The 21941-nt window shown below is 58.3% G+C and overlaps 3 protein-coding genes across 4 annotated transcripts; 2 read left to right on the top strand and 1 right to left on the bottom strand.

Moving 5' to 3' along the window:
* The first annotated feature begins 3807 nt into the window (after positions 1-3807).
* POLR2J (RNA polymerase II subunit J) lies at positions 3808-7661 on the top strand. The gene is made up of 4 exons (XM_081053178.1): positions 3808-3976; positions 5017-5106; positions 6183-6357; positions 7088-7661. The coding sequence occupies exons 1-4, from the start codon at positions 3924-3926 to the stop codon at positions 7121-7123; spliced, it is 354 nt and encodes a 117-aa protein (XP_080909304.1). The 5' UTR covers positions 3808-3923; the 3' UTR covers positions 7124-7661.
* On the bottom strand, positions 7613-14075 carry LRWD1 (leucine rich repeats and WD repeat domain containing 1). The gene is made up of 15 exons (XM_081053174.1): positions 13865-14075; positions 13184-13418; positions 12971-13087; positions 12360-12500; positions 12002-12106; positions 11608-11730; positions 11415-11529; positions 11102-11211; positions 10719-10926; positions 10202-10274; positions 9962-10102; positions 8497-8588; positions 8162-8317; positions 7967-8079; positions 7613-7880 (listed from the first exon to the last, which is right to left on the bottom strand). The coding sequence occupies exons 1-15, from the start codon at positions 13942-13944 to the stop codon at positions 7740-7742; spliced, it is 1950 nt and encodes a 649-aa protein (XP_080909300.1). The 5' UTR covers positions 13945-14075; the 3' UTR covers positions 7613-7739.
* Positions 14076-14080: 5 nt separating this feature from the next.
* Positions 14081-20656, top strand: ALKBH4 (alkB homolog 4, lysine demethylase). Of its 2 annotated transcripts, XM_081053175.1 has the most exons (4): positions 14081-14310; positions 16662-16859; positions 19785-20003; positions 20200-20656. In XM_081053175.1, exons 1-4 carry the CDS (start codon positions 14188-14190, stop codon positions 20449-20451), a joined length of 792 nt encoding a protein of 263 aa, XP_080909301.1. In that variant the 5' UTR covers positions 14081-14187; the 3' UTR covers positions 20452-20656. The 2 variants fall into 2 exon arrangements, with proteins under 2 accessions (XP_080909301.1, XP_080909302.1); XM_081053176.1 differs by having other exon boundaries at positions 14156-14310; positions 19785-20656.
* The last annotated feature ends 1285 nt before the right edge of the window (positions 20657-21941 follow it).

Raw genomic sequence — 21941 nt, forward strand, 5'->3', positions numbered from 1 at the left:
GGCAGGGGAGGGGCACCAGCATAGCCTCTCTGCATCCCTGTCTCCTTTGCTTCCCCATCTCCCAGGGGGGCCTCCTTTCTCCTTCCAGCTGCTCTCCCCACCATGCCTCTGGTTCCCGTTCCTCCATCCCCCGCAGGCTCCAGAGCCTGACCTGGCTCACCAGCTGTTCTCTCCTTGCAGCCCCCAAACAGGCCCTTTTTCCAAGTGTCGTGAAGACTGCACAGTGGGGGCAGGTTCAGAACCTGGAATCACATGGCCTGGCCCTGGCAAGCGTCCCTCATGCCAACCTCCTTAGCAAAAGCAAGGCTCCCTCTGGTCATCACCTCCCTGTCCTCATCCCGATCCATCTAGGTACAGAGTAACCTCCAACATAATTAACAAGACTGGATCGCGGGGGCTTCCAGCACATTCTTTGAATCTCATCCAACCAAGCTTCGAGCCTTGCCTGTGAATACTAGGCCTAGCACAGTTCCCCAGGGCCCAGGTCACAGGCAGGGCCCCCGACACAGCTGACCGGCCAGGTCCTGGGGCAGGGCCATCTGGGCAGGCTGCATAGTGGGTTCTTTGAGAGAGGGCAGAGAAAGCAAAGGGGGCATGAAGGAACAAGGGGCTGCCCCCTTCCCTCTACCCTATGGCGATTGGGGCCATGGTGATCCTTTCTGGCCACGGCCTTGATGGGGCACAGTGTCCCCCCATAAGCAGCCCCCCCCTTGTATGTTCATTGCCTCTTGGTCATGATGCCACCATCCTATGGACCTTACGAGCCTCTTTGCAGGGCTAGGTACCCCCCCACACACACACACACCTGCCTTCTTAACCCAGGGCTTGGGTCCAGGGCTGGATGAGCCCCTGGTCCTCTGGCTACCTCTTTAGAGTCCCACAAATCCTGGTGCCTGTTGGATCTTCTGGGGTTTCAAGGGCCTCATAGGAAGTATGGACCCCACCGTCTCCTGAGCCCTAGTTCAGGGAGTGAAGGGGAAAGAGGGGTGCGCTTGTTGACTGCAACAAGTAGAATTCTGGATTTTAACTGCACGCATACAGCCACCCACTGGTAACAGCCACCACCCTGTCCTCCCGTGGATCCTGGTGTGGACGTGGCCACTGCAGCCAGCAGGGTAATTCAAATGAGTAAGTGCCTGGTCTGCCTCCACCACTCATGTCCCTCCACCCCCAGATTCTCCTCTCAGGCCCCGAGCCCCTGATGCCACATTGTTTTTGGAAGCCACCTGGGAAGAAAGAGGGACAGAGGAGACTCCTGCCTGCCCATGGCACAGGAAGGTGCCGGAGGTCACACTTACCTGCCCAGGGATTCTATACCAACACCCCCCACCCTGGGATTGCCAGGTCTGTTATTCACCCAGAGCCTGGGTCAAGTCCCCCAGACGTCTTAAGGGTCTGATTGGACCCTCAGACAGAGCCCTGCTGCCCAGGAGGCAGGCTGGCAGCACAGGGCAGGCGTCCTGGGAAATCCTGAGTGGGTCCAGCTCACATGGTACATGCATCTTTCATCCTCTGGGCCTGTCCTGTAGGAAATCTGGGCAAATTCCCGCCAACTTCCTTTTGGAAAAGGATAATTCCTGCCAAAGTGTGATTTTCAAGTATGTAAAAAGAAATAACTTACACAAATACAGAATAAACGTATCAAATTTTTACACATCAAAGAGGAAACGAATGTTTGGTAAAGCTGGTTTGTAGAGCACTTTGAGAAGCTAGGTATTTGTAAGCATTTTGAGGAAAGAATGCTACAATAAAGGGCAGGCCCGATGGCTCAGGTGGTAGGAGCGCCATGCTCCTAACGCGGAGGTCGCCTGTTCAATTCCCACATGGGCCCGTGAGCGGCACCCTCTACAGCTAAGTTGTGACCAACAGCTCTCCCGGGAGCTGGGCTGCCATGAGCAGCCAGAGGTTGGCGTGTGCTGCCGTGGGCTACCGTGGGCTGCCTTGAGTGGCCGGCGAGAACTGCCGTGAGCTCCTGTGAGCGGCTGACAGATGACTGGTGACCGACTGCCTCAGCCGGGGTTGGGGGGTGGAGGGCGCAGGCTCATAACACCAGCATGGGCCAGGGAGCTGTGTCCTACACAACTAGACTGAGAAACAAGGGCTTGAACTGGAATGGGGGGGAGAGGCAAAAGGAGGAAAAATAATACTAGAATAAGATTGTGATGTTAAAAAAACTGGGAAATGGAGTTCTCCTCTCTATGGGATACAAACCTACAAGTTCATCAATAACTTCAGTTTGATAATAAATAAAATATCAAAGTCAAACACAGGTCCATTCCCCAGGATTAGGGATTTTAAAGGCCCAGGCATGCAAGTTTGGGTCATAATTAGTCTCAGAGCACAAAAGCAGCCATAGACAATGAGGAAACAAATGGGCTCGGATTATTCCAATAAAACTTTTATTTACAAAAACTTGGCAGGCTTGATTTGGTTCACAAGCCCTGACCGTTTGATGATCTCTGCCACACATCAGTAAGCCTTGGTCAGGCCTGTTCAGCCATGCTCCAGTGTTACACTGCCAGAACATGCCACACACTCCCAGTATTTAGCGTCACATGTCCAGCAGCCCCTCTCACAGTGTGCCAGGCAGGCCTGTCTTACCAGAAGATAGGAATGGTCACTTGGCCTCCTCTTGGGGCACACCAAAATTGAGCCTCTGAAGGCTCGATTCAGGGAGGGCTGACAACTTCTGGGGCTCAGAATCTCGTGTTGGTCTGGGAATCAAAGGGTATGACCAGAACACCCCAAGAGAGGACAGGCTTCCAGTGGCGAGGAGGGTGAAGCCTCTGCTGGGTAAAAGCCCTCTCCCCACCTGTGCCCAGCCCAGTTACGGGCGCCAGCCTCGGCACCTCCAGGCCCCCGCCGTCGTGGCAAGAGTACCATCCTCGGTCCAAACATCTCCAGGATGATCCAGGAGGGTAGGGGTGACAACCTTGGGACATCATTACCCTCATTGCCCTGTATTCCTCACCAGTTAAAGAGGCCGCCACCCACTTGACCTGGAGAGTCCAGGTTTCTGTAGAGCTCCCGTGAATGACGCTTCCTCACCCCAGGGCTCAAGGCTCAAGTAGGAAATGGCCCTTCCCAGGAAATGGTAGTCAAGTTCCAGATTTCCTTGGGGGCTCCTTGGCTGCTGCTCAGACCTGGGAAACAGCTGGGAAACAGCTGTTAGGGCTCCAGGAGCTGAGTCCAGTCCCTGTTGCTCCAAAGAGCTCAGGTAGGGCCTGTATGCTAAGCTGGAGTCTGCAGGATATCAACCCAAAGGGACGGTACACTTGTCCCTCGCAGTGCCTCTCACAGCTCTATACACCTGCCGCCCCCCTCAGCCCTCACCCACTGTCGCCCTAATAAGCTCACTAGGACACAAGCCTCCTTGGCAAGCCGGTGACAACACAGCCAGGGCTCTTGTAGCAATCTGCCCAGGCAGCCTTAGCAGGGGGCTTATCCACACAGAGCCGTGTGGCTTAAGGGATGGATACCCACGAGCCTGTGGGGTTTCTGTCAGCCCCGCCAGCCACACCTATCCACTACCGCGTGGCGCCACTGTCCCTTTGCTGTGCACTCCAAGGGCACAATTAGGGCACGTTTCCGAAGAGGGATCGAGGGGCCTGGGAGAAGAGAGGCCGAGCCCAGGGCTGCCGCTGAGCCTGCACGAGGAGGTCGGTGCGCAGCGCCGCTCCGCGCTCTCCGAGCATGCGCCAAGGTGCACCCACAGGCGGCGACGCCAGAGGGGACCTCCCGGACTCACGCATGCGCAGGGCCAGCAGCGGCCTCGCCCCTCTCGCCTTCCCCCGCCTTCCCGCGCCTGCGCGGGTCCGCCGGTCCAGCAGGGGGCGGCGCGCCGGTCCGCACCCGAGTTTGCCGTCGCCGCTCGCCCGGCAGGAGTCGCGGGACAGCGCCCTGCGGGTGGCCGCGGCGCCAGGATGAACGCCCCTCCCGCCTTCGAGTCGTTCTTGCTGTTCGAGGGCGAGAAGAAGTAAGTGGGCAGCGGCGGGCCGGCCTCCGAGCGCCGGGCGTCAGCTTCTGCGGGGCCTGGGGCTCCCGCTCCCCGCCGCGGGGGGGCGGGGCAGCTTCTGCGTGGGCGCCTGTGGCCGCGGCCTTCGCGTCGTCCTGCCGGGCCGTGGCGACTGCTGCCTCTGCAGACGAGGAAACTGAGGCCCAGGGAGGTGACGTGATTCCCCGGCACCGGAAGCGGCGGGTCGGTGTTGGACCCCAGAAGGCCGCCCCGAAACCCTTTTCCTCGGGCGTGTGGCGCCCGCCCGTGTCCCCTGGCTGTCCCCCGTGGTCGTCCGTGCTGCAGCCAGGACGAGGTGGCGTTGGGCCCAGACCCCGTCCCATTCGCCGGCGGCCGGGGCGGGCTCCTGCTCCCCGCGCGAGGACCGTGTCGGGCGGGTGAATCAATCTGCCTGCGCCCACTTTCGTCGTCCAGAAAACGGGCTCATTGCTGTATTGAATAGTGAGTGCATCTAAGGGCACATTAAATGAGGTAACCTAGGTACAGGGCTTAGTCCGGGGCGCAGCCTCTACAAGACCCTCGCAAACGTTGGCTTCTCACTCTCTCAGCAGCCCGGCGTGCAGGGCTCCACGTTGAGCCACTTCAGCCCCCGCGAGAGCAGTGCTTCTCGACTGCACACGTGTTGCCCCCCTCCCCACCCCCCAGGACTCCGGCTATGTCTGCAAACCTTTGTGGTTGTCATAAAGCGGGCGCCCCTGGCATCTGATGGGCAGAAGCCAGGAATCCTACAATGTACAGACAGCCCCCTACCCAAAAGAATTGTCTGGCTTAAAATGGCAGTGGTGCCATGGTTGAGACACTGGGCTTTAGGAAAAAGGAGCAGTCCTGAGTAGGGGCGGGTCCCACAGAATCGGCGTTCGTGCGTCAGAGGATACACAGAGTGCTGCTCTGAGTCAGACAGGTCTCTATGGGATGGAGAGACAGGCAGGCTTCCAGGAGGTGGCACTCAGCCTGCCGGGGAGGGAGCCCCTGCCCCACCTCCTGCCTCTGCCTCTTCCTAGGATCACCATTAACAAGGACACCAAGGTACCCAATGCCTGCTTGTTCACCATCAACAAAGAAGATCATACACTAGGAAACATTATTAAATCGTAAGTTCCAAGTCCAAGGCTCTTGGGGGCTATGCTTGATGGGGCTCTTTGAGGCAAGCATAAGTTCCAGAAGATTTTCTTAAGTCTCTTCGAGCTACAAGAAGTCCTTCTGATGGCTCGCTCTGGCAGTTCACAGTCCAGTACCTTTTCTTCAAAGGGACGCCGACCCGTATCTGTCCACATAGCCACATTTCTTTTTGGCTCATTTAGCTGACTAAAGTAAGTGAATGAATGTGCAGGAAGCCGCAGGTAGGCCGCCTTGTTTTTGAGCCTTTCGCAGGTTTGCGTGTTTGGGCTGTGGGCAGAAGTCTGCCTGCTGTCCTGGTGTAAGTGGGGGGTGGGCTTGCCCGCCTGTCTGGATGACTCCTGCCCGAGCCAAGCCAGTGGGGCGCTCAGGCCCTGTGGGGGCCTTGCTGCTCCTCTGCTGTGAGCCGTGTCCCTACCTTGCCAGCTGCTCACACTCGACACCTCGCTCTGGAGAAAACACCTGCGTGTCCAGCAAACAGCACAGGCTTCACCTCAGCACCATCTCATACAACAGCACTCCATGGGTGTGGACAGCAGCCGCCAGCCCTTTCCGAAGGACTTCTGTTTCCATTTTGCTAACTGCTCAGAGCTTGGGGCCTTCTCCCCCTGCCGCCTTTTGTTTGCCGTGCCAGATGCTTTTTTTGGGCTAGGAACGGGACTTTCGTGTTTTGGTTTACTGAACATTGGCTGGATTTTTACTGCCTAGGGAGGTCTTTTTGGGGTCATTGCAGGGTCCCTGACTTCCCCTCAGGAAAGAAGTTACTGGAAAACCTGTTTATTAGCTAAGGTTCTTGATCCTCATGGATGTAGGGGTGTGTGTGGGAGGAGTCTCCATATGGTGTATCTTCTCCAAAGTTAGGTTTTACTTGAAGACATTTTTGGCAGGAGGGGGAGGGGGACAACTAAAAACCAAGTGTAGGGAACCACCTCGTGTCAGCGCCCAGCCACATCTGCCAAGGAAGACCCCTTGGCCGGGCCTGGTACGCTCCCAGGGGCCAGAGCTACAGGGGCACTGGCTCAGTCTCCCTCACCGCTGATCCCTGTCGCAGGCAGCTGCTGAAGGACCCCCAGGTGCTGTTTGCTGGCTACAAAGTGCCCCACCCTCTGGAGCACAAAATCATCATCCGCGTGCAGACCACCCCGGACTACAGCCCCCAGGAGGCCTTCACCAATGCCATCACAGACCTCATCAGCGAGCTCTCCCTGCTGGAAGAGCGATTCCGGGTGAGGAGCTGGACGTGCAGGGGGAGAGGGGAGGTGGGAACGCCAGCCTGTGTGCCCAGAGCTGCAGGGCTCTCGTGCCCACACCTAGGACCACCCAGAGTTGTTTGCTCTGACTTTTCTGGGGGGAAGGGGTGATGACAGCAAGGACTTCCACCACTGCTTCCCAGAAGTGTGGAGAAGGGGTTAGGAGTTGAGGCATGGCCCCTGCTGTCAGCATCCGTGGGCAGGAACCTTACCTAGTGCTCCAAGGTCTCCTTGTGCACTCTTGGGGGCCCTGCTGCCCCCTTGCTGCTGCTCCTCCAAAGCTCCTCACTGGTGCTGACCGCTTCTAGGGCGTCTGTCTAGGGGGCAGCTCATCCTAAGGTGGGGGCAACCTGTTTAGGTAGGGGCCTGGAAGTCTCGACACATGTCAAGTGGGAAAGGTCCACAGCCTTCCAGATTTCAGCATCTGTCATACACTCACCAAGAAGCCTCTGCTCCACCCGACTCCTGCCCCAGACTACAGCATGTGTGCTGTGAGAAGTGATGGAGCAGGTGGGGCTGGCTTAGGGGCTCCCTCGGGTTGCTGGCTGCCCAGCTCCCTGGTTTACTGCTTCTGTTCAGTTCGTGACTGCACCCTGGAGCTACGGCAGCAGTTTCCTGGCAGACCTTGGTCAGGGACTGGGGCTGTTTTCCAACATCCTTACCTGGCCATTCCAGCTAAATGCGCTGCCTTCTTCCTCTCCCTCAGGTGGCCATCAAAGACAAGCAAGAAGGAATTGAATAGTGGGCTGGAAGGAGTCTTGCTTGGCCAGTTCCTACCTTGCACAGGGCCCTTCTCCAGGCACCAAATGGAATAAAGCAGCTTGTCCCAGCTGTGGGCCTCCTGGGAGATACCTGGAGAGCCCCTCACCCCTGACACCAGTGTGTCCTCTACATAGATTGCTTCATCTTCCTAATAAAGTGTGGAGGAAAAGACCCGGATGTGAGCTACCGCAGAAGTGACTTCACAGTAAATGGATTGTCAGGCTCACTGGAAGTAGATGACCTGTCTCTAGGCCACTCTGGGGCCACATTTCGGAGTGGATTGGCCTGGAGACCCACATTTCTGTCTGAGAGGCGGGCAGGAACAGATTGTTTTGGACCAACAACTGGGAAGCCGGGGGATGCTGGGAGGCAGTCTTAGGCAGAGGGGAACTTCTGAGTCTGCTGTGGAAGCCTGCCTTACTCAAAGTAGCACCACCAGATGGGGCCCACAAGCAGCAATCCCAGGCTTCTCTTACATAGTAGAGAGTTTAATAAAAATAGTCACCAATAGAAACATCTGTCATTAGCCCAAAAGTTGAATAAGTTAAGTCTCGTCCCTGGTACTGTGCGATAGAGGCAGGCACTCCTGCTTGAGGCTAGTGTCTCTTCCAGATGGCTACAATGTTGGAGTCTGTCAGGGCGGTGAGGTAGGTAAAGGTGGGGTTGGCCACCACCATGTTTACCATGGTCTTGGTCACCGTCTGGGTGAGGGCTCGCGGCTGGGGCCACTTAAGGATCTGATGGGGAGAGAGAGGGGCGCTGGGCTCATTTCTGGCAACCACGCAGCAGTCCGCAGCAGGGGGAGAGGGGAAGGTGTGCGTACCTGTGTGGGGGCCTGTGGGGCTGCCGGCTGCGGGGGCTGCTGCGTCAGGACGTGCCTGACGTCATAGATCCACACGTTGCCCTCCTCGTCCCCACACAGCACAGTCCCCTCATCTGCTAGGACACAAGATGGGAATGTCAGCAGGGGCAGAGCACTGAGAGGTGGAGGGGAGCATGGGCGGTGCGGCGCGCTCACCAGGACACGTGCTGAGCGAGAAGTAGGCCAGCTTGGTGGGTGACCACTGGAGCCAAGCCAGGACCACCACGGCCACCGTGGACTGACTGCCTCGGCCCACCCACGTCTGGCTCCAGCTCCACAGGCAGATGGTGCCCAGGCCATTCCCCTTGGAAGCTGTGGGGGAGAAGGGAGAACTGCCTGGGGGCCCCCTCTCCAGGCATTTCTGCCACAGTGGGGCCCCCCTCAGAAGCTCTCGGACTTAAATCACAGCCCAGGGAGAAACAACCCACGAAGGCCTTACCAGGGCCCCTCTGGGTCCCAGCAGGCCAAACGCCCTATCTGGGCTCACTCACCCACGACATCCTTATTCACGAACGCCAGCCCATCCACTCTCCGGCCTGAGGCCTCGGAGCCCTCGGAGAAGACAAACTCCACTTCACACACCCTGTGGGGCCATGGAAGACGCCGGTCAGCTCTTCCTTGCGTATACGAAGAGCTTCTCACTCACTCACTGAGAACCATGCCCTGGGCCCTGCCCAGAAGAGGCAACCAAAACGGTCTGTTCTGGGCCCTGGAGTTTAAGCTTCGCCCTGGAATGGGGAGCCAGCGCCTGAGTCACAGGTGGTGGCAACTCGGAAGCATGGCGGCTGGTTCTTCCAGGATGGGGGATGCGATAGCCAGGGAGGGCTGTGCAGGGGCTGCACCTCTGGGACTGAGAGGAGCAGGAAGGTGACCAGCTGACCAGTGGGGTAGGTATTTATGGCGGGGTGCTGGGGCCTGAGAAAGGAGACACTGGGTAGGGGTTTGCTATGACCCTGAGGACAGTGGGGAGGGGCTGATGAGTGTTTCCAAGCTGAGTCTGTAGGGTCACACTGTTTGGAACGGTCACCCATCAGCTGCCCAGAATCCTGCAGAGGCTGCTTGGAGCAAGAAAGGCAGCTAAGGACCAACTGAGGAGAAGCAGACACATCTGAGATGGGGAGAGAAATGCCACAGGACTTGGGGAGCTGGCAGACATGGGCAGGGAGGGACAGATGTGGTAGGCCCTGGGCTTGACTCGCAGGCGTGGCACAGGGCTACCACCAACACTTGGCTGGACAACACCAGTCTGCTGAGGCTTCCACTACTTCCCTCCACGTAGCAGCTACTTCATTTCTGCCACTCACCCTAAAATTCTTCCCAGGCTGTTCACTGCACTTAGAGTAAAATTCAAAATCTTACCATGGCCCAAGCAACCTTGCCTCCTCATCTTGTACCATTTCCTCTGGTCTTCCCAACAGGTTAGACCTCCCCAGACAGCCAGTTCTTCCCACCACTGGCCCTTTGCACATGCTATGCCCTCTGTGCGTGCACCTTCCCTCTCTCTGCCCACCGGACTCCCTTGCAGGGCTCACGCAGAGAACTTGAGCCTGAGAACCTATCCATCTGCCACTGGTCACCTCAGAGTCCCCTTGGTCTTCCTGTTTCTCAGAGCACCTTATTCTCTCTTTCCTTCATAGCTGACATCACACTGGGGGATTTTAATTGGCCATCTTTGTCTAATGCCTGTCCTCCCCTACGAGGCTTGTGGGCCCCAGGAGGGCAGGGACTCCATGCTGAACAGTCTCTGGCCTCCCAGGTGGCACAGATGAGCCACAAGCCTCAACCTGCCCTTCTAAGGCCTTGTCCCTGCCCTGACACCATCCTCCCTGCATTCTACTAGGGGCAGCGTGCATGGTTTGTGCACCAACCCTGGCACGTGTGCCTGGGCCAAATATCTGGACTAGCAGATGTCCAGTTCCAAGACTTGGCTTTTAAGGCGTCCCTATCCAACCTCACCTCCTTTTCTGAGGCTGGTCCAGCCGCACATCCCAGCAGCAGCAGCCACCCTCACAGCCAGCCAGCAGATAGGCGTCTGGGCAGGAGGCGACTGGACAGAGGCGCAGGGGGGTGGAGGTGGTATCAAGTGTGAGGAGCTGGCTGCCAGCAGACGAGAGGGACATGTGAGGCCACAGACTCAGGTGCCTGGCCCGCCTGGCAGCCCGCCCTCCCCAGCCCAGCCCTGCCCCAAAGCGTCACCTGGCCTGGAATTCGTAGTCGTGGTTGGGCGCCCCGATGTCCCAGAGGATGATCCGCTTGTCATAGGAGGCCGCTGAGGGGGAGATGGGAAGGAGAGGTGGCCCTGAGGAGCTCCTGCCCCCACTCGCAGGTGGCATCCCAGGCTTCAACCCCTTTGAAGCAGGGAGGGAGGGTCTCCTACGCTCACTCTGACCTGAGAGGTGTGCGTACACATCCCCCTCACTGGGCTCACCACACGGAGGCCCAGGGGCGCCCGCCCAGGTCACAGACAGAGGGTCCCAGGTTGTAGGAAAGCTCCCAGGCCACAGAGCAGGTGGGGGGAAACGCCAGGATCTGAAGCCCAGTCAGTTGTCCACGAGGCCACGCAGCTTCTCCCACAGCCAGGGTCGACGCTGGCAGCCAGGAGAGGCTGCCAGCTGTAGGAGCTCCTTACCACCCCAGGGAAGGAGTACTGAGGCGGCAGGCTGCAGGACAGGGGTGCTGAGGGAGCCCTGGGAGTGTCAGGAGAGGGTCTTACTGAAGAGGTAAGTCTCGTGGGTAGGGCTGAAGCAGAGGGTGGCGATGGCCCTCTTGTGGGCCCGTATGACCCCGCAGCAGAAGCCAGCACGCACATGTAGCAGCCGGACGTGGCCCCGCAGGCCAGCAGCTGCCAGCACACTCCAGCGCTTCTTGTGGCCTGCCTGCGTGACCACCATCAGGGCTGTCCAGGCCACCGAGAAGAACTCCTGGGGGTGAGGGGGGGAGCATTCAGCACGGGGCAAAGCACATGCATGCAGGATCAGGCCTGGGAAACTAAGGCCCAGCAGCAGAGAGAAAGGTCACCTAGTGAGTAGGTGGCGCTTCTGTGCCCAGGAGCCAAGGCTGCCCACCGCCCTGCCCGAGCCGGGCCCTGGCACTCACCTCACCAGGTGCCTTGTACTTGTGCAGGACGATGCCCGTCTGGCAATCGATGACACACACGGCCTCCCCGCCACATGTGGCCACAGTCTGAGAAGTGGCCCCTGTGTGCCCTGTTTTGAGGGATCAGCCTAGTGAAAACATTCTCTGTATTGCAGTTCCCTCTTCCTGGCTTTGACGCCCCTCCCAATTCCCCATCCCCCCAGGCAGCCCCCTCCCTCGAGGTGGCACCCCCCCATCCCCACTCCCATCCAGAAGACTTATTCTGCTTGGGCCCTGTGGCCTTTCCTCTGGCCCTGCTGGCCCAAGGATGTACCTTCCTCCCAGGCAGGCTCGAAGGCGCAGGCCCAGAGCTGGGTCTCCAGGTCCTCAGGGCTGTTGTTCTTGCTGTGGCACTGCAGGAAGTGCAGGGGCTCCAGCTTCAGAGCAGGCTGTGGGGGCAATAGGGGGTCACAGCTGCCCCAACCCTTGTTCCCAGCCACACACTCCCTGCTACCTCGTTCGCTTACCTGGCTGCCATTAGCGCCCACAGGGCTGCCCTCCACCTGGGCCAGTGTGGAGGTGCACACCCGCTTATTGGAAGAGAGGGTGAGTGGGACATCATCTGGCCGTTTCAAGGCAACTGGCCTTGCCTGTGGGGGATGGGGGTTGGGTGGCAGGCTGAGGGCCTGGTGACCATGGGCCCATATACCCAGGGCTTCTTTCTTTCCCATCACAGGCTGACCCACACCCTCCCATGGGTGCAGGAGGCAAGGACTGGCCCAGGCAGAGGGCACTAGCTCAGGCATCGGACCTGTCTCTTGGGCTCATTTTCAGGACCCCCTGCTTCCCTGCAGCCCCCCTAGCCAGGAAGGGTCAAGGCAGGCCCTCCGAGCCCCCAGAGCCACATGGAACCACACTCACCATGGACTCCTGGGCAGCTGTGGCTTTTGAGGACCTCTCTTGGATGTCTGCCTCATGCACCTGGGTCCCACCGGAGGCCACCAGCTCCTCAGATATCATCCGTACCTGGGTGGGCCCAGGCCATCAGGAAGCGGGGCACAGTCCTGGGGGCCCCCAGCCCCTCCTCAGACACTCAATCAGAGGGAGCTTGTACTGCCTGAGTTGGGAAAAGGCCTTTCCACCCCAATAGGGCTGCCTTTCCTGACCTGCCCCACTCCCCACAGCCTCTCACGGCCAGAGACCTCCAGGGCAGCTCAGGGCATGGGAGCCGGCAAGGGGCTGGGAAAATAGATTCTCAGCACAGTGAGTGAGGACGTACCCGCCACTGGGTGAACTCGCTGAGGGACTCGGGGCCGTAGCGGACATCCCTGACGGCGGACCTCACAAAGTCAGCCTGGGCCTTCTTAGCCCCCTCCTCAGGGCTCAGTGAGGCCATGAACTTCTCCCAGTGAGCTGTGACCTGGCACGAGAGGAACCAGATCCAGGCCTAGCCCAACCCAGCTCTCCTGGACGCTCCACGGCTCCTCTGCCCCGATCTCATGGCTACAGGTGTCTCCACCTCCCTGCTTCCTGGAAGCCTCCCTGAACCACCACCTTAGCTACAGGTTGCACAAATCCAAGCAACACACACGAGTAACAGCCCCAGAAGGGGGAAGCTGGTCCAGGGTACAGTTACCATGGAAGCGTCTCGGCCTACCCTCTGGGCCCTGCCTGCGCACATGGAGGGCAGGACCCCCCGACACCCAGGGACAAGAGGCCAAGCACCACCACCAGTCTCAGAGCAATATGTCAGGCTAGGGGATATGAGCCACTTGTGTTGGGGCGGAGAGCCCCTGTAATTCTCCCCCTCAGTTTCCTTCAAGTGTCCAAGCCTGTTACTTGCTCCTCAAGGCCCCCGACTGCTCCCAAAGCCCGGAGACAGCCCCTTACCCTGCTGGTCAGCTCCCGGTTCAGGTTCTCCACCTGGAAGGAAGTGGAGGAAGCATCTTTGCCATTCACCTTGCGCAGCTTGGGCAGCAGAAAGGAGACTTTCAGGTTGTCGCTGACCTGGGGGATGAAGGGAAGAAGGGCTCAGGGGCGGCTGAGCTTGGGCACAACAGAGTGCTGGCCTCCAGCACGGGGCTGCTGGGTGCGCCCACTTACTGTCAGGAAAGGGTTGCCCTCCAGGCTGAGCTCCTCCAGCTGTGGGAACTGGCACAAGGCTGTGACGTCCCCCAGCTGGTTGTTGGCACAGCGGAGGATGCGCAGGTGGGACAAGCCCAGGTTGGCAGGCAGCGTCTCCAGCTGGTTGTTGGAGAGGTCCAGCTCCTGCAGCTGCTTCAGGCGGCACAGGAGCTTGGGGTCCAAATGCTCTGAGAGCAGCTTCAGCCCGGACAGGCTGGGTGGGGGTCAGAAAGGGAGGGCTCAGGGGGCAGGCGGGCCTCCGCCCCACACCTGTGGCAGCCCGGGTGCCTCTGAATATTTTCACCCGGCATGTCTTGTGCACCCACAACCTCTCCCCAACGTAACTACGTTAGAACTCGGGGCAACTGGCCCCCTCCAGGATGCTTTCCCTGATCCTCTAGGTGGGGGGCTCCTCTGTGCTCCCCAGGCCCTCTATAATGATCTCAACAGGTTGCTCCGTTCTGTCTGCACGACTGACTGTGCTCACAGCCCGGGCCCCTGTCGGGGTGAGGCAACTCGGGGCCCCCCGGCCCATCTCCTAATAAAACGGACGGCGTTCGGCCCAAGCGATTAGAGACTCCGCCTAACCCACAAGGCGATAACACTGCCGGGTGCTCGTCTCTCTCCCCAACCGCCCGTGGACCCGGGCCCGCCTCTCACTCCAGGCTCCGGATCTTCCCCAGCCGGTCGCTCTTGGGTCGCCCCCGCTGCATCAGCAGCCGCGCCGAGAGGGGGCCCATGGCGAGGAGGATGAGGACCGCGATGACCGTATCTGCGGTACGAGCGTCCGGCTGAGCCCGCGACTCCCGGAGTCCCGTGGCGGCGCCGGCGACTGACGGAGCCCAGGAGGTGGCGCCGCGCGAGTCCTTCGGTGGCGACGACCGGAAGGAAGCGGCCCCGCGGGCCTCGTGCCCCAAGCGTGGACTACAACTCCCAGCGGCCCCTTGGTCCCGCGCCTGCGCACTGCTCGCCAGGACACTGCGATGGCGGCTGCGGTGGTGGCGGCCCCCGAGGTCCTTCGGGAATGCGGCTGCAAGGGCGTCCGGACCTGTCTGATGTGCGAGCGGCAGCGCGGAGGTGATCCGCCCTGGCAGCACTCCCCGCAAGTAAGGGATGGGAGAGGGGCGCGCCCGCAATTCCATTCTTCCTATGGGGACGCTAAGGCCCAGATAGGACATGAACACGGCCCCGGGTCACACCGCGTTAGGGGCCCGCGCTGTGGGGACGCTGCGCGGTGAGGACGTGCGGGCTTCGCGGAGTGGGGAAGGGGGTAGGACGTGGGTGCAGTCCCACCACAGCCAAGCTCCGGTCGCAAACTCCCACGGAGCCCTCGCAGCTCAGGGCCCGGCCCGTCGCGCCCAGGAGAGACGACGTGGAAGAGGAGAGGGCGCGGAAGCCAGTGCCCAGCTGCCCGGCGGGCCTGGGACGGAAAGCAGCCAACGGAAAAGGACCCAGCCTCTGAACTGGGCCTGGAAGTACTTCAGTTGGTTGGAGGCGCGTTCCACCTGGGGGAGCTGCGTGGGGGCGGCCTGGGGTCGAGGCGGCTGCGTGGGAGGCGGGAGATGCTACAGGGGAGGGCGGGGAGGTCGGTGGGGCCGGGCCACACGGGGCCTTGCGTGTGGCCCCTGGGCCGCCGGACTGGTCCCGAGCGCCATGGGGAGGCCCTGAAAGCTTTTAAAGGAAGTGGCCTGTGAATTGTAGGAAGATGCTGAGAGCTGATAGCAAGGTATGAAGGCAGAGAAGCCAGCGAAGGAAATACTGCAGTGTCCCTGTTAGAAGTGCAGACGGTGCTGTGGAAAACCATGTGAGTTTCCTCAGAAAATTAAAAGTAGAATTACCGCAGGGTCCAAGAATTCTGGGCATGTATGCAACAGAATTGAAAACAGGGTCTTGCAGAGAGACTTGCACACCCATGTCGATAGTAGCGTTATTCACAGTAGCTAAAATGTGGAAGCAGTCCAGCTGTCCCTGGACTGATAAAGGGATAAACAAAAAGTGGTACATACGTACCATAGAATATTATTCAGCCTTAAAAAGGAAGGACATTCTGACACCTGCTACAGCATGGGTAAACCTCGAGGACATCACGCGAAGTGAAATAAACCAGTCACAAAAGGACAAATGCTGTGTATTTATGTCATTTTATGTAGCATATTTATGAGGTACCTAGAATCGTCAAAATCATAGAGGTAGAAGTAGAACCGTGGTTACTCAAGGCAGGAAAAGGAAGAGTTGTTTAATGGGTACAGAGTTTTCGTTTTGCAAGGGTAAAAACTTCTCGAGATGAGTTGCACAACAGAGTGAATATACTAACCACACCGAACTGTACACTTTAAAAATTAAGATGGTACATTTTATGTTGTGTATTTTACCATAATTAAAAACTGAAGAGGAAAAAAAAGTGCCGAAGGTCTGAACGGTGCCCGTGGTCATGGGTGTGGAGTCATAGGACACTGTGGGGGTGGCACCTTCCCAACCTAATGGCTGAGGGAGAAGCAGAATGTCCAGCATGACTCCCCATTTTTAACATGTCGCATGTGAGGTGCCAGAGACAGAGGACATGGTGGTTTAAAGACGGGGTGGTAGTAACGCCTGTGGAACACAAAGGGGAAGGAAGCAGAGTTAACTGGTCAGGGAGGACCTCAGACCGCCGTGCGGATCGGACGCAGTCATGGCTAACCCAGCAGGGAGCTCCAGAGCAAAGACTGCCCGGTAGAGGAGTCCCACGTTGTGCAGAAATGGCCAGACCCATGCTAAGTCATGGCTGGCAGCTGCCTGAGACAAGAATGGCCCCTGCTTGAAACCTGAGGCAGATCCCAGACGCCCTGCTGCAGGAGGTTGCCAGCCTGGCACTCCTCGCCGATGACTGGCAAGTTCGTTCTCTTTTTTGAAGGGCAATTCAGGCGGTGCCTCTGGTTGCCACAGAGGAGGGCAGGGCCCGGAGACATCCCCACCTGGCCTGGAGAGGGTTGTGCTGTCTGGCCTCCCAGTGTGTGCTGCTTACCCCTTGGACAGCCCTCGGGCCTCAGCTATAGGGGCAGTGTATTTCTCAAAGCCCTGGTCTGGGTTGGATGCTTTTACACCTGTTGTCCTCATGAGGCTGGAGAGGACAGAAGACACCCTGCAACGACACAGGAACAGTATGGAGTCAGGCTGTTCCCAGCTGTGCAGCCTCGGGCTAGTTCCTTGACTTTACTGAGCCTTGGTTTCCTCGTTTATAAAACAGAGAATGAAAAATGGTTAGGCAGATGCTCTTCCCTTTTACAGATGAGGAAAGTGAGAGGGGCTTTCCCAAGAGGCAGCCCCAGGCAGCGGTCGGCCACCCTCTAGACTCCAGCTGCCTTCCAAAGTGGCTGCTTTGGAAGGGGAGGATGAACCATTAAGCCAACGCTGCAGCCAAAAGGGCCTCTGGAGGGCAGGCTCCAAGGGCTCCAGGACCTCCGTCTTTCTTTTGCAGAAAACACACCGTTTCATTTACTACTCAGACACTGGTTGGGCCGTGGGGGCCGAGGAGTCTGACTTTGAAGGATGGGCCTTCCCTTTCCCCGGTGTGACGTTGTTAGAAGACTTCGTGACCCGAGAGGAGGAAACTGAGATGGTGCAGCTGATGGACCGCGAGCCCTGGAAGCTCTCACAGTCTGGACGGAGAAAGCAGGTAGGCTGGCCCAGATAGGGAGCAGGGTTGGCTGATCAAAGAAGACAGTCACTCTCCTGGGCCCCTTGGCTCACCTCCCATGCAGCGCCCTCTCTGTAGCCATACCAGGGGCATTTGCAGCCTGCTTGGCCTGCCTACCTTCCCCACAGGTCGCAGGGGAACTCAGCTCCTTCTGCCCCTCACGCCAGCTGGCCTAGTGCTGATGACTTTCAGGGAGCGTTTCTTTGAAGGCTGCGCGATGCCTTCCCATCCAAAGTTCTCTCCCCATCCGTTTTGCATGTCCTCAGGCCTCCAAGTCCCAGGCCTGCCCTTTGTCAGGATCGCAGCTTCTCCCTCAGTCCCACTCCTCTCGGTCTATAGCTCGCTCCTTCCATTGCTTATCTCCAGCAATCCTTGTCTGCCCCAGGACCTTGTAGCCGTCCATCCATCCATCCATCCACCTTTTCACTTTCTTTCCCTCTCCCATGGTCTTTCCTTAGCCTGTACCACGGCCAGTTATTACAGTCACTGCCGTGGGTGCCCCGTTGCCCTTTTGCCCTTCACTTCATCTTACTCTTTCTGCTTCACCACAGCCCTGGTCACGTCCAGCTCCTCCCCCCCTCGGACTCATGTGCAGCCCGCTGGCAGGGCTTCCCGGCTCTGGGTCTTTCCTGATCCGCCGGTCGTACCAACCTCCCCAGGTCCTCTGCTCTGCTGCTCTCCTGCCAAACCTTCTCTTTTCCCCTCCTCACCCTCCACGGATGACCTTGCCTCTGAGAAGACAGGTACATCTGCACACCTACCTGCCCTGGCTGGGTGCTGTTCCCTTCGTGCCCATGCCCAGGGCTTCTCTCTGAGTCCCCTCCACCTGTACTCTGGATGCCGTCCCCCTCTACTCAGAAGACCTATGTTCAGCATTTCTCCCCTCTCTCCCCAAGATGAATTTTGCCTCAACTGGATCTTTTCCACCAGCCTACCAGTAAGCTCCATCTCTCGTCTCCGCAGCAGAATTCCTCGAAAGTTATTGATTCTCACTGTCTTCAGTTCCTCTCCTCCTGTTCCTGCGTAACCCACTCAGAAACGACTTCCATCACTGACTGCCATGCCCTAAACCCAGCGATGGGATCTCAGGCTCAGTCCTTGGGCTGCTTCTCTTCCTGCTCCTTGCTGATGTCAGCGAGTCATGGCCCTGCACACTATCGCTGTGTTTGGGACTCCAGCTCCTTTCTCCATCCCAGGCTTCTATTGGTCAGACCCTGAACTGAGCTTTGCTTCTTTGCCCACACCTGCACCCCTGCAGTGTCCCCATCGTGGCAGATTCCATCTCCACCTGTGCAGGCTGCAAACCATGGATCTCTCCAGATTTCCCTGTCTCATTGGTAATTCCCATCAACTTAACGGCCTTCAATAGCTATCCCGAATCTGAGGATACCCTCCCCATACCCTCCCCTCCACTCTACCACCTGGATCCCAGCCCCGGTTCCCTTGCCGGGATTTCTGCAGGGACTTCCTGCCACAGGCCTCTCCCCTTTTCAGTCAGTTTTCCACAGAAAGTGACTCCAGTACTGCCTCATCAGATGTCACTGCTCTGTCACAGACCCTCCGGGCCTCCCATTTCAGCATAAACGCAAAGTCCTTACAATGCCCGGAAGGGCCCGGAGCTGGCCTCCAGCCCTGCCTTTCTTTCCATGGCTGCTGCCTGGTGTCCTTCACATCAGGCCCTCCAGTGTCCTCAGGGCCCTTAAAGCTCCAGCTTCTTGTCCGTCTGCACACCCACATCATGCTGTCTGCCTGCCGCTGCCTAGGGGTGGCCTGCAGGAGCCTGCTCGCCCAGGCTCTCCCAAGACATGCCAGCCTGGGAGGAGAAAGGCAGTTCCACCAGATGGAGCCCCCCTCCACTAAGGGGGACCAGTGAAGTGCTCCCCTCTTTCAGCCCTCAGGCCACAAATCTGAGGCGTATTCTAGAAGGCTTTTTCCTAATTTTTTTTTTGTTTGTTTAGGTTTGTAGAAGAAGCCACATATCCACCCATTTAAAATGCACGGTTCGGTGGTTTGGTTTTTAGTAGATTCACAGTGTAGTGCAATCATTACCACTATCTAGTTCTGGAACATTTTTATCTCCCCAAAGGGAACCCGTGCTCATTAGCAGTCACTCCCCATTCCCCCAGCCCCGGCAACCACTCATCTACTAGCTGGTTCTCTGGAGTTGCGTGTTCTGGACACTTCATATAAATGGGATTATATAACATACAACCTTGCGTGTCTGCTGTCTTTCACTGAGCATCGTGTTTTCAGGATTCCTTACTGCAGCACGTGTCGGTGCTTCATTAAGTTTTTGACTGGATTGTATTCCATTGTATGGATGTGCCTGCATTTATTTATTCTTGTATCCATTGGCGAACGCTGGGTTCTTGCCACTTTTTGGCCATTGTGAATAGTGCTGCTGCGAATATTCATGTGCAAGTTTCTGTGTGGACACGTGTTTTCGGTTCTCCTGGGTGTGGACTAGGAGTGGAGTTGCTGGGTCACGTGGTAACTGTCCCCCCTCGTGGTTCTGAACCCCACGTGTGCCCCGTGTTGCCCACCTCGATTATGCTGCCTTGGATTGGCCTCCCTCCCTCGCTGCGTCTTGTCCCGGATACACTACCTGCACACAGGCCTTTTGTCTCTTGCTCTGCCTTCTGGGTGGGGGACCTGGGCTAAGACATCCGCCAACACTTCTTACCCCCTTTCCTGCCTTATGTTTTCCTTAGTGTTTACTGCCATCTGATGTTTGCTGTTACTTATATCCCTGGTGCCAGCCTCTTCCTGCCCGCATGTCAGACTGACGAAGTCAGACATTTTTGCTTTTCTGGGTCACGGTGACTGAATTCTTCAGACCTAGTCTGTGATACCCTTTCTGTAAACTCAGACTTTTGTCACTTCCTTTTCGTGCTTATCCTTCAGGACTACGGCCCCAAAGTCAACTTTCGGAAGCAGAAGCTCAAGACAGCCGGCTTCCAAGGCCTCCCCAGCTTCAGCCGGGAGGTGGTGCGGAGAATGGGCCTCTACCCCATCCTGGAGGACTTCCGGCCTGTGGAGCAGTGTAACCTGGACTACTGCCCGGAGCGGGGCTCGGCCATCGACCCCCACCTGGACGACACCTGGCTGTGGGGGGAGCGGCTGGTGAGCCTCAACCTGCTGTCACCCACTGTGCTGTCCATGTCCCGGGAGGCGCCCGGCAGCCTGCTGCTTTGTCTGGCGCCGTCAGGCTTCCCGGAGGCCTTGGTGGAAGGTGTGATGGCCCCCAGCAGGTCCGTGCTGTGCCAGGAGGTGGAGGTGGCCATCCCCCTGCCCCGCCGTGCTCTGCTTGTGCTCACAGGCGCTGCGCGGCACCAGTGGCAGCATGCCATCCACCGCAGACACATTGAGGCCCGGCGCGTGTGTGTCACCTTCAGAGAGCTGTCGGCAGACTTCTGTCCTGGTGGGAAGCAGCAAGAACTGGGGCAGGAGCTCCTGCAAATCTCTCTCTCCTTTCAGGGGAGGCCCATGTGAGTCGCCTCCCTGGGGACAGCAGCTGGCACTGGGCCTGGCCAGGGGCACCAGCTCCACAGTGACCCTTTGCCAGGATTGAAGGGGGGAGCCTAGCACAAGGGTCTTTCGTCCCAGCTGATTAGGTTTTCGGAGAAGACTGCTGATGTGCTGACACCACGGAACTGGTTTGGTGGGGTTGTGCCTCGGGTCCGTCCCCTGACCTGTACTGTGGCCGCTTGTCGCAGTTATTTGTCACAGTTTAAGGGCAGTAGCGTAATTGGAATTTAAAAAACATTGGCACCACTTACAGCCATCTTCTCCTTTATCCGTCTCTCTCAGTGAGGTTTTCCTATACTTCACCCTGAAATCCCTCCATTTGGGTAGCGTGTGGGATCAGAAAACGGAATTGGTAGAAGATTTGAGGTTATGATTTCAGCTTTCAGAGCTGGTGACAGCTTCTGAGTCAGATTCTGCTTCGGTGTGGGGTGTGATGAGGACACGGAAATCTGAGAGTCCGGTGTCCCCCGCACCCCCACCCACGTGTTAAAAAGTAGGAAAAGTCTCCTCAGCTCCCAGGTGGTTCACCTGGTGCCAGAGCTATGGGGTGCTCGCCTGGATGGGCAGCGGGCCCGTGCACCTGTGAGCAGGCTGTGGAGGTGGAGGGAGGTGGCGATGGCCCTGGGCCTGCGTGGCCCACCCACTTTCCTGCTCCTTATAGGACAAAATACACTTGGCTCACCGGCCACATGCTGGGAGCCAAACTTTAGGGGCCAGTGCCCCATCACAACCTGGAAAGTTGCACGGTCGGCACTGGTCTTCACAGTCACTCTGGAACTTTCTGAGAGCTGGCAAGTTAGGGGAGCCACAGGCCACTGTGCACTGCCTGTGAAGGGCACTGCAGCTGCTGAGACGCTGGCTCAGACAGGACAACCCTGGGAAGCCCCAGTGGAGGCGCTGCGTGGGCCCAGCTGCACATGGGGGTGGGTGGTGGCCTCCCTGGGTCAGCTCAGAGCAGGAGGATGGAGGACTGCTTCTTCCCAGGTTGTTGTGACCTCCAGGCCCTCGCAGACCCCACTGTGGGTCCTTCACGCCGGGCATTTAGATGCAAGCCTGGCTGGGACTCCAGCCGAGCAGGCATGCAGGCATGGTGGGCAGCTCTGTAGGGCCCGGGGGGAGCCTCTGCCTGAGCGGCTGGGCCATAGAGCACCACCTCTGGAGCGTGCCTCATGCTCTCCCAATAAAGGGCTCTGGGAAGTGGGCGTTTGGGAAACGCTGCACCCCAAGACTCGTCAGGGCAAGGCCTGTGAAGGCTGGGGAGTCACTCAGCGGAGAAACCTGTTTCCCTTGGAATCTCCCAGTGCTGGCCAGCGTTTGACAGGTTGGCCCTTCCTGTAATCCCACAGAGCACATTAAGAAACACTCCATCACATCATAGTAAAGTTGGTGACGAGCTGAGTTTGTCCTTGAAGCCCCAGGTGGCCACTGTGTCACCCAAACCACCCACTGGGATGGGGCCGGGGTCTGGCCAGGCTGCTGCTGGGCACCACACGGCCCGTGCCCTGTGTTTCTAAGGTCTGGTCCCAGCAGACG

Source organism: Rhinolophus hipposideros, assembly GCF_964194185.1.
Source record: "Rhinolophus hipposideros genome assembly, chromosome: 7".
Lineage (NCBI taxonomy): Eukaryota > Metazoa > Chordata > Mammalia > Chiroptera > Rhinolophidae > Rhinolophus > Rhinolophus hipposideros.